The sequence below is a fragment of the Dufourea novaeangliae genome, unplaced genomic scaffold (assembly GCF_001272555.1).
Source record: "Dufourea novaeangliae isolate 0120121106 unplaced genomic scaffold, ASM127255v1 scaffold228, whole genome shotgun sequence".
Lineage (NCBI taxonomy): Eukaryota > Metazoa > Arthropoda > Insecta > Hymenoptera > Halictidae > Dufourea > Dufourea novaeangliae.
In genome coordinates, this window is record NW_015374150.1 from 4312282 (window position 1) to 4323289 (window position 11008).

Here is an 11008-nt window from a genome sequence, read left to right on the forward strand (position 1 = left end):
AAGATTTGTAGATGGAGCATCCATTGGCTTGTTCGGTCGTTTTATGTCAGTGTAATTATTGAATAGCTTATTAATGAAATTTTGTATAAACACACGAAGAAAATGTTGATAAACCATTAGCCAATTTTAATGGAAGCCCCGACGGAAAGTTTTAATACAAATTAGAACCACCTTAAACGCAGTACATGGTAAGTTCATGCTAGAAGTCATTTCATAGTGAATGCAGGACAAAATAATAATGGTAGTATTCTATCATATTACTTCATTTCATTTTTGTAAAAAATCAAATAGGTAGCAAGCTTCTTTCGCCACTTAGAAATAAAATGATGAATCGCTTCCAGAAATAAAAATAAATCGATAGTTATTAATCTTCACATAAATTACCTTATACTGCGTTTGCTCTGTATTACACTGAAAAACTTATTTTTGTGTAATCATTCATAGATTTATCAAGATTGTAAATAAGGTAAGGTTTCCGTACTTGTAATAAAATATGACATAAAATCTTAAGTTTATCTTTCGTTCGTCACGGATCGATTAGAATTATTTACATTTTATTTACAAAATACGTACTTCGTCATAATATTATTTATGTTTTTGTGATTAAAAATTCGAGTACCAATGACTGTACAATATTCATATAGAGACATTTCTACTTCCGTCTTTGTTTTATAAATTTTTTGTTATAAAATTTATTGGTCTATTGTATTCTTATAAAAATGTACTTGTTCGGTTCTCATATCAATCTCGTTCAGTAAAGACTTCGCAAAATTGCTGGCGCTGGCTTCCTTATCCAGAAAATCAGACACCAATATAGAAGAGGGCTTACCACCTCCATGTGCCAAACATTCTTTCCGATATCGGTCACCAGCAGTACGATTGAAAGGATCTGCTTGGAAATAAGTTTGCCATATCCAAGATGCGATTGCACGAGAAATTAAGTAAGCATAGTACTTTGCACCGTATCCAACTAAGTGAGAAAATCTTAAATGCCATGCCTACAATGACGATGATATAAATAAATGACACGAGCCTTATTATTATTCGATTAAAAAGTTAGATACGCACTGTATTTTCAACATAGGGAAGTCCAAAGTATTTCTCTTGTATTTCTTTTAAAATCGCAATAGACGATTTTTCCAACTTTCCACTGTGATATACTTGATCCAACATACTATAACACACTTGATTTTGTAACTCAGAAGCGCAGAATATATTCTTGGAGACGTGTAACTTTTCTAATAAAGTGTTCGGTATTTGTTCGAGAGTTTGAAAGTGTCTTGCGAACGTGGAGACAACCTGAACGTATATTGGATTATTAAAAAGTTATGAAATGTGGAATTTCTTCATTTGTATTGATAACAATAACTCACTCTTGGATCGCTTGCAAAGTATTCCATCAATATACTTGGAACCTCTGCGAAATCTGTACTACATCTGGTACCAGTTACATGCTGATACTGTGTTCTGCCTAACATAGAATGTAATGCATGGCCCATTTCATGAAATAAGTTTTCTACAGAAGCAGGACTTAATAAGCATGGATTAGACCATTTCGGTGGTGGTAATGATAACATTAATACTGCTATAGGATTCTAAAAAAAAAAAATTCATGTAAAAATGAAAACATTCTGAAATGAATTCTTTGCATTATAAATATCTTATACTTGATAAGTTCCATCGGCTAATTGTCTTCCTCCTCTAATAGTAAAATGGCAGTCTTGATTAGGTTTTCCTTCTCTCTCAAAGAAATCACAGTATATACAGCCCAGCACTATTTCGTTCTCATCTATCACTGTAATTTTCTGTATATTATTGGCCCAAACTTCGCCCGATAAGGCTGGCATAGATTCCAATCGAATACCATACAGTGCTTGAGTTAAAATGTTTATTCCGTCCATACAGGCACCGAGAGAAAAATATGGAGTAAACTCAGTACTTGACATGTTTAACCAAGTTTTTTTCGCTTTTGCCATGAAATAAGGAGTGTCCCATGGCATTATGTCCTGAATAAGAAAAACAACAGTTCAATCGAACAACTACGAAACTTCGTAAGGTAGCATTCAGGTAAATTTGTGAACCTGTTTTGTAATAGTCTCCGCATCTTTCATTCGTTGCATCTGTTGGAAATCTTGTGCCGCTTTGAGTTTCAGATTATCGTTTAGAATATTAAGAAAATCATATATTACTTCTGGCGTCTCTACCGTACTTCCCTTCACAGCTCTAAAAAATGTTCATTTAGGTGCGAATATAGGCAATAAATATTCTTGATTTATTAATTTATTAATCAGTATTTCAAATCTACCTATGAGCATACGACGGAAATCCGCATAATCTAGCCAACTCATGCCTGGAGTTCAGAAGTTCTTGCAAGAGATATTCTTGCTCCTTGTCTGGATATAAGAATATACGATATGCTGTTTCTCTAACCAGATTGTTAGAAGAATCTACATAAAGCCCTTGCACTATTATCTGATTATCCTTCATTGTAAAACTGTGAAATGTATTTAACAAAGTTCAATACCTTCCAAATTCTGTATCTTGCAAAATGTTTTAGTAAGAGAATGCTAGCTACTCAAATGTTATTCTAAAAATTTGATTCTACTACTTACTGTTCCCTTACACCAGGAGGAAGAATGCCAACTTCCACAGTTCGTGGATTGCCTGCACCTGCCATGAATTTTTGACCTACCTATACCATAAAAATGGAATATACTTATTACACAGAACTGTACTATTACACATAATAAGTGCTAATACATGTACTATTTACTCTTCAGTCTAATTCAACATTTGAATAATTTTCATATGTACAATGGACCTTTGACTATCCTATTGTTTTAATATTTATTAAAAGTACAACTGAAGGTGTCAAAGCTTAAAAGGTATTCTGAATTTTTGAGTAATAAGATATATGAAAATCAACTACATACATACTTGTAATATATAATCATTCAACTGTACAACTGTTTCCCTTTTCGATTCGGGTAAGTGTATACCACACTGTTCAAAATCAAAAAGGAATAATTTAGCCACATGGTTGTCCACAAAAGATGTTTCTTGAACATCTCCATCAGTTACAACATGCCGTAATGCATTGTATAGCTCACGATGAGTATTTAACCTGAATTTTAGATATAGGTTTCTGATTACGTTTCTAACTACTAACAAGGGAATCTCAGTAAGCCAAAATTACGATTTTTTTTTAATTTTGTAGGCGACAAACAAACCTGTGGTTTAAAAAGGAATTGTAATTTTTAGATTACCTAATTTCCTTGTAAGATAAATCTGTATCTTTCAACACTTCAATAAGGAATATCTACTTTTCTACTATACCACTGATAAATATACAAGCATCTTCTGCAGCTCTGACAAAATGTTTATCCGGATGTGCAACTCTGATAAACTCTGCTAGATCTGCAACCTTGCACAGTGTGTCAGACATATCATCAAAAATTTCTACCATCTTACGTTTTCTGTTTGGACTGGTAGCCTCTGTTATTAAGGTATCTGTTTGAGACATTGCTTGCTCTTTTAAAATATGAAATCCATCTGGTGTTTTCAATTCTGATATACCAAATAATCCCTATAAGACATTTAAAAGTTTTTCAGTAGTCATTAGTGTTTGCTTTATATTTATTTTATTTAATAAGCAACCGAACTTACAGTTTCTTTTTTGGACAGGTCAAAATCATATTTGTCTTTGGCAATAGAATTAAATGCTGTTGCAAGAGGGGACCATGTGTTAACACTCCTGTGCTTCATAACATGTCTCAAAATCTGTTTTTTCAGTATGTGCATCATTTTTCATATAGCATTAAATTGATTTTACCGGAAAAATAATAATATTCATTCAGAAGTCTGAAAAGAATTGGATCATTTTAAAATGCGTGTACCATCACAATAACAAACAATATCCTGTGAAACATTTCATGATTAAAAGTGATTGTAAGTAAATATTTGATTTGCCTACTATACAGGAACCCATAAAAAATTATATTTGCACAAACGTTCGCGGTGTAATTACGAATGCTTCAAAACTGTTTCGAATATTTCTGTATACGAATACGAATTAGTACAATTAAAAACGATATTTCGACATTCACAGTGGTTGAAACGACACAGTGTCAGAGAGATTCGATGAAATAGCGTTCAATTTCGATTATAATAAAAATGAAACGCTATTTATTACAATTTAAAACGTATGTTATTAGTGTGCCGATAGGTTATACATACCACACGAGTGTTCGTCCACGTCCACCTCTGACAGTCTGAGACTGTCTCAGACGGTCTTGGCGATCGTGATTCTATTTTCGACGGTGCGATGGCATCACTGTGATTTTAACCGCAGTCCACGGCTACGGTTACTGTCAGCCTTTCGTTCAGATCAGTTTAAATGGATTGAGAGCAAAATTGGAAGTAAAAAATGAACAAGACGGTCGTCGTCGGGACACTCGGGACAGCTCTTTCCTCCTAACCAAGACATTACAACTGGAGCCTCTGTTCGGCCGACAAATTTTAAAGTTTCGGTCAAGCATGATTTGCCTGTAAAGTTATTCATCGTGGATTTCAACAAACTCGAACAGGCTTCGGAGGTTATTCATCGTACGCAAATGGTAAGGATTTATTTCATCAGTTAAATGATCTCGTATTATTTCGTTCGAATTTTGAAAGACAATTCTTGTGCTCACGGAGCTTACGCGTGACAATGCGTTACGGAGTGGAAGGGGTACCGATATCTATACAAGGATATGTCGCGTACCATCACCCACATATTATCAACATCTCATACTTTCTACGATAAGCGGCGCAGTTGAAGCGAAAAGCAATAATTATTCTCTGATTACATTATTTTTCAACGGACGTGAAAAAAAGAATAGAATATCGTTTCTGTTATTAAAGGTTTCAATGAGAAAAAGTACCTATAGTAATTTCTTAAGCATTGATTAAACTTATGTCTTATATCGTATCCATAATGTACAGGGAAAGATAAGAAAATAACTGCTCCTGTGTCTGTTATAGTCTGATTCTGTGATCAGTGGGAATTTATTCGCTGCTGCTAAACAATTAGCAGAAAGTGAAATCCAACTGTTAAAAGTTATAGAGAATTCAAAGCAAGTGGATAATAAGAATATTATAAGTACAATGTCAACTAAGAGAAGTGCCAAAAAGTCTGGGAAAACATCTAATGTAAGTATAAGTGTCAAGAATGATTGTATCAGTAATGTTAAGTGAATTTAACTGTTATCCTCTCTATTAGGTTCGTCCATCAGCAGCTCTGATAGCAGCTAAAAGAGAGGCAGTACAGAGACAACTGTTACAGGGGAAAGAATCTAATAATGTGTTTGTACAGGATATATATCAAAAAGCTATAGATTCTTACAATGTAAAGAGAAAAGAGACAGGTCTGGTGTTTGATCGGTCTATGGAAGAACATAAGTGTCTTTGGGACCCAAACTATCCAGAATGTCCTGCTAGATTGACTAGTATTCTGCAAAGATGTGAGGAACTAGGTTTAATAAGTAGATGCAAGTTCATTGCATCGAGAGAAGCTACAGAAAATGAAATACTTGGAAAGCATAGTCAAAAAATACTTGATATTTTAAAGGCCACCAGTGAATGTACAGATGTAGATAATTTAGAATTGTTGTCATCCAAATATGATGCAATTTATGTACATCCTGTATGTGAATATTTATAGATCATGAAATAAATTTCAATACTAGGTTTGGTGCATACACAATGTCTGTTCCATTGGTTTGTATATTCAATTACACTATCATGAATGAAAATTATTAACAATAGTCACCTTTTGTGCGTTAACTGGGAGCCGGATATAATTTTATTTTAATTAATAAAATTTGTTCGAAAGTCAGTAGAATATCGTGTACCGCTAAAAAGACTCGACATCGTATGCACCATCCTAAATAGCGTATTTTTTTTATATTAAATTGTTTAACATTTTTTCTAGTCTACCTACAAATTATCTCTGTTAGCTGTGGGCTCAACGATAAATCTAGTGGAAAGTGTATGCAAAGGAGAAGTTCAAAATGGAATGGCTATTATAAGGTATTTGAATTGTGTTACTCCGGTTTGAAAATGAAATTAATGTCACTTGTTTCAGGCCACCTGGACATCATGCAATGAAATCAGAATATTGTGGATACTGTTTCTTTAATAACGTTGCAATTGCTGCAGAGGAAGCTTTGAGCAATAATTGGGCTAATAAAATTTTAATTATTGATTGGGATGTGCATCATGGACAAGCAACTCAGCAAATGTTTTATAACGATCCACGGTATGGTGTTTAAATTCTACAGTTAACTCAGATTGTTTTATCAGACTGTCTGGCACGAGTAAATTTTTTACAGCGTTATTTATTTTTCCATTCATCGCTACGAGAATGGCATGTTCTGGCCGAATCTGAGAGAATCAGATTTTCACTTTGTTGGGGATGATTTAGGCCAAGGGTACAATTTTAATGTACCGCTTAATAAAGTTGGTATGACAAATGCTGATTATTTGGCCATATTCCAGCAAGTTCTGTTACCATTGGCATACGAGGTAAATAGCATTTTGCAGTAACACGGTTGATTATACGAGTAATAGACTCGCTCTACTAATTTACAAATGTTCATGTAAATCAATGTAAAATAGATTACTTTAACCCTTGTAGTTTCAACCAGATCTTGTAATAGTGTCAGCTGGTTATGATGCAGCCTTGGGCTGTGCAGAGGTAAATGAGTACCATTTATTAATGTATTTTTTATCCTAGTTTAATCCAGATTTTGTCATTGTTTCGTCTGGGTATGATTCCGCATTTGGAGACGAAAAGGTTAACGATTTTTATTTTTAGTACTAATGTAATCGTTTAATTTGATTTTTCATTTTCATGGAATTACACATATTTAAATTCTAATTTATCTTTTGTCGTATTAAGGGTGAGATGTTGGTTACCCCTGCATTTTATGCTCATTTAGTATCATCTTTAATGAGCTTGGCATCTGGAAAAGTTGCTGTTGTATTAGAGGTTTGAAAAGAACTTTAAGTACGCTTTTAATTGTCTAAATATTTTGTGTATATTGAAGTTTTTCTTATAGGGTGGTTATTACATAAAATCGTTAGCTGAAAGTGCAGCATTGACCCTGCGTGCTTTATTGGGTGAACCGTGTCCCAAGTTGGAAGACCTTGAATTGCCTTCATTAAGGTGAGATTGTAATATAAATATGTATTGTATAATAAACTGATTTATATATGTATCCTATTATTTCAGTATACGCGATTCAATATTAAATACAATTTATTCACACCGACCATATTGGAAATGTTATCAATATCAAGATATGTACAGTATTAATAGTACAAGTAATAAGGAACCAAGTATTAATCAGCATTTACCTGTAGTTACATTCAAGTAAGAAATTTACGAATTATTAATAATAATTTAATCACTACACGTAATTGCGTGCAATTATTTAATTCCAGAGGAACTGAGGATCGACCAGACAAATATGAAACTTCTAATTGTTATTTGGTTCATAGTAAAGAAGTTCTGGAGATGCTTGACACGAAATTCAACGCTCTTGTACAATGTAAGGTTCTTATATTTTATTAGTTACAACTTAAAATTTATAACAAAAAGAAATTATTTCTTCTTTAGTTACCAATTTATCTAAAGTACCAAACAAGGTGTGCATTGTTTATGATGAAAGAATGTTAAAGCATTCTGATATAAGCGATGATACTCATCCAGAAAAACCAAATCGTATTAGCGGTATTTACAAAAGGTTCAAAGAATATAACATTCTCGATCGATGCTACGTGCAACAAGTATGCTCATATATTATGGAACAAAACATATTAGCGTACAGTTTCACTTTAAATATCGCTAATGATTGTTTAATTAAAGGGACGAAGTGCAACTATGGAAGAATTATTGTTGGCTCACTCAAAAGATCATATAGACAGGATAAAAGGCACTGCAAGTTTAAGAGCTAAAGAATTAAAAAAATTAGCCACAACTTTCAATTCCGTGTATTTGCATCCTGAAACTTGGACAAGTGCCTGTGTATCTACTGGATCATTGTTACAAGTAGTTGATAGCGTATTAAAGGGGGAAAGTCAGTCTGGTGTTGCTATTGTAAGGCCTCCTGGACATCACGCGGGAGAGGATATGCTGTGTGGCTTTTGTATTTTTAATAATATTGCTGTTGCAGCCAAATATGCAATAGAATGCCATCATTTGAAAAAGTAATAACGATTTAATTTAGATGGTTTCAACATATTTCTATCACAAAGTATTTGTATACTGCAATTTTTAGAGTATTAATAGTGGACTGGGATGTGCACCATGGTAATGGAACTCAATCTATATTCGAAGAAGATCCAAGAGTTCTCTATATGTCTGTTCATAGATACGACAACGGTAGTTTCTTCCCAAATTCAAAAAATGCCAATTATACCTATGTTGGCTCAGGAGCAGGAGAAGGTTTTAATGTTAATATACCATGGAATAAAGTTAGTTTTCGCGAAACATTACACGCAACAATTACTTATAAATTGAAACGAAAAATAATGTATTTTGTTTGTATGGGTAATATGTAGAAAGGAATGGGTGACGCTGAATACATAGCAGCATTCCAACAAGTGGTAATGCCAATTGCCTATCAGTATAATCCAGAACTAATTTTAGTTTCTGCGGGTTTCGATGCCTGTATTGGAGACCCTCTTGGAGGTATACAAATGAATTACATAAATATTTATATTATAGATTCAGTTGAATCTTTTTTATTTTATTCCAGGGTGTCTTGTAAGCCCGGAGATGTACGGACATTTAACAAGCTGGTTATCATCGTTAGCAAATGGTCGATTAATTCTCAGCCTCGAGGGAGGATACAATATCAATTCAATTTCACATGCAATGGCAATCTGTACTAAGACTTTACTCGGTGATCCTCTGCCGATGTTAGAAAGCGGTCTAATTCCATGTACCAGTGCCATTCATTCCATAAACAACGCTTTAAAGACGCAGAAGCAATATTGGTCGAATTTAATATTTAATGTTTCTTTACCGAGAGAAAACGTGCTACCCAAGGCTACATTAAAACACGTGAAATCAAGCGAACAAGTGAAAACAGAAAATAAGCCTTCTAAGCAATCCGAATCTAAGATAGCATTGGAAGAAATTGAAAGTGAAAAATTGGAGTTGAAACTTTCAATTGATAAAAATTTCATGACAGACGAAGAGATTGTGAAATTACAAAACGAGGTTGAAAACATTAAGATAAAGAATTCGTCGCAAGACAATGCTGTAAAACTTATCGAAAATACGTATAATAAATCGATGAACGTGCAGAGTTCTGGTGCTAGTGAGGATAAAGGTACGATGCATCAGAAGTGTGTATCACAAAGAAGAAATAATCACTCTTTTTCTGTTTTTCAGTCTTTGAATGCGTTAGGCAGTGCGTGAATCAGCCTGGAAAGGAGGTATTTTCTAACAAAAACAATGACAATTCCAATCCAGGTGGTAGTGGTGAACAAAATGAAGGAGCGATCGGTCGAGTCGGTGCAGCTACAAATTTATACGACTACCTTTCTCAAAATTTGCAAGTAATTATTGCAACCCTTAAGAATATCGCAGGTTATATAGATATAGACTCTTTCTGTGGACCGAAACATTCGAATGTAATTATGTTTTTTTTATAATTTTATAGTCGTTGATAGCTGGGGAAATGTTCGCCGTAGTACCTTTGAGAGAGTGTCCACACCTTGACAGTGTCAGGGATGTGCCAAATTCAGGAATCGATGTACATTTGCCCTGTACAGAATGCGCCAACACTGTTGAAAATTGGATCTGTCTGCAGTGTTACACTGTACATTGTGCACGTACCGTTAATCAGCATGGTTTGTTACATGCCGAGGAATTGGACCACCCGTTGGCGTTAAGTTTCAGTGACTTGTCAGTTTGGTGTTACAGATGTGAGGCGTACATTGATAATCCGGTAAGCTATGATTTTATTTAATATACAAGATGTAACAGAAATGCAAGTACTCGTTGATTTAAGAAATTTAGAATAATTTTATAATTAAAAATTATTATTTACAATTGTCACATTATCTTTCAGCGATTATTTGCAGCGCGTAATGCGGCTCATCAAAGCAAATTTAACGACGAATTGCCGTGGACATACAATGAGAATTAAAGTGCAAACATGCAGTGATAAATTGATCATAATACTGTATGTATTTTCTAACATTTAAAATTGATTTATAAAATAGAAATATTATGAAATAATGAAGTCTTGACGAGCTCCAGATTTTTACATAGTTAGTTTTCAGAACTCATGGAGTAGCAACTGTAGCATTAGTCGATAAAGTCACTAGTACAAGAATAATCATAAGAATATCTCTTTTTATCTCCATGAGTAAATAACAAATAGTAAATATGTATAAACTTCTTTAGTTTTCAGATAATCAAATTACTTGTAATTTAAATTTAAGTTTATATAAGATTTCTGTTATTTAACAGCGTACTTTACTAAACTGAAGATAGGAAATTTAAAGAACTTTACATTCTATTTTTCTATGTAGGGTAATAATTACTACGCCAATGATAAAGCAAAACATTAACGACGTTATAGAGCAAGAAACAGTGTCCATAAATAGTTTCAATTTTACAAAATTACACAGTCCTTGATTATTTTTAACAACTTTGTAGATCTCAAAAAGTTCATAACTGTATAAGAGGAATTCTTTTAAAATCGAAATATTCTGAGATTATATTATATATTCTGTTACTGTAACACATGTAACAGTTCTGTCAGTAGCCTGAAAGTAAGCCCGTATAACTTACTTTTATCTTGTACAAATAAATAACCAAATTAAAATTGTACATTTTTCTGTTTATTATGCGTTACATATTCTATTCGTATTAACAGTAATTCAAATTGCTGAAACGCATCGAATACGTTATTCATAATTTCAGTAAAGAATTTCACTGAAATGTTGT

General features: G+C 33.4%; 2 protein-coding genes across 2 annotated transcripts; one reads left to right on the forward strand and one right to left on the reverse strand.

The window, feature by feature from the left end:
• Nucleotides 1–610: 610 nt before the first annotated feature.
• Nucleotides 611–4260, reverse strand: LOC107191595 (mitochondrial intermediate peptidase). The gene is made up of 11 exons (XM_015580659.1): nucleotides 4237–4260; nucleotides 3667–3861; nucleotides 3324–3586; nucleotides 2938–3124; nucleotides 2613–2692; nucleotides 2306–2494; nucleotides 2082–2223; nucleotides 1668–2006; nucleotides 1374–1595; nucleotides 1069–1299; nucleotides 611–998 (listed from the first exon to the last, which is right to left on the reverse strand). The coding sequence occupies exons 2-11, from the start codon at nucleotides 3802–3804 to the stop codon at nucleotides 693–695; spliced, it is 2097 nt and encodes a 698-aa protein (XP_015436145.1). The 5' UTR covers nucleotides 3805–3861; nucleotides 4237–4260; the 3' UTR covers nucleotides 611–692.
• Nucleotides 4261–4708: 448 nt separating this feature from the next.
• On the forward strand, nucleotides 4709–10248 carry LOC107191564 (histone deacetylase 6). The gene is made up of 19 exons (XM_015580626.1): nucleotides 4709–4729; nucleotides 5023–5190; nucleotides 5261–5683; nucleotides 5972–6069; nucleotides 6125–6298; nucleotides 6372–6564; nucleotides 6677–6736; nucleotides 6941–7030; nucleotides 7101–7207; nucleotides 7274–7414; nucleotides 7486–7592; nucleotides 7661–7830; nucleotides 7910–8250; nucleotides 8322–8517; nucleotides 8605–8734; nucleotides 8802–9380; nucleotides 9443–9609; nucleotides 9714–10001; nucleotides 10125–10248. The coding sequence occupies exons 1-19, from the start codon at nucleotides 4709–4711 to the stop codon at nucleotides 10200–10202; spliced, it is 3531 nt and encodes a 1176-aa protein (XP_015436112.1). The 3' UTR covers nucleotides 10203–10248.
• The last annotated feature ends 760 nt before the right edge of the window (nucleotides 10249–11008 follow it).

Bases quoted from the DNA above. Each gene is read 5' to 3' on its own strand.
- LOC107191595 (XM_015580659.1), bottom strand. From the start codon at position 3,804: ATGATGCACATACTGAAAAAACAGATTTTGAGACATGTTATGAAGCAC. The intron at 2,693-2,937 runs GTATGTATGTAG...TTTATGGTATAG, and splicing joins TGAATGATTATATATTACAA to GTAGGTCAAAAATTCATGGC. The intron at 999-1,068 runs GTGCGTATCTAA...TCGTCATTGTAG, and splicing joins TTCCCTATGTTGAAAATACA to GCATGGCATTTAAGATTTTC.
- LOC107191564 (XM_015580626.1), top strand. From the start codon at position 4,709: ATGCGTTACGGAGTGGAAGGG. The intron at 5,191-5,260 runs GTAAGTATAAGT...CCTCTCTATTAG, and splicing joins AGTCTGGGAAAACATCTAAT to GTTCGTCCATCAGCAGCTCT. The intron at 6,737-6,940 runs GTAAATGAGTAC...TGTCGTATTAAG, and splicing joins CAGCCTTGGGCTGTGCAGAG to GGTGAGATGTTGGTTACCCC.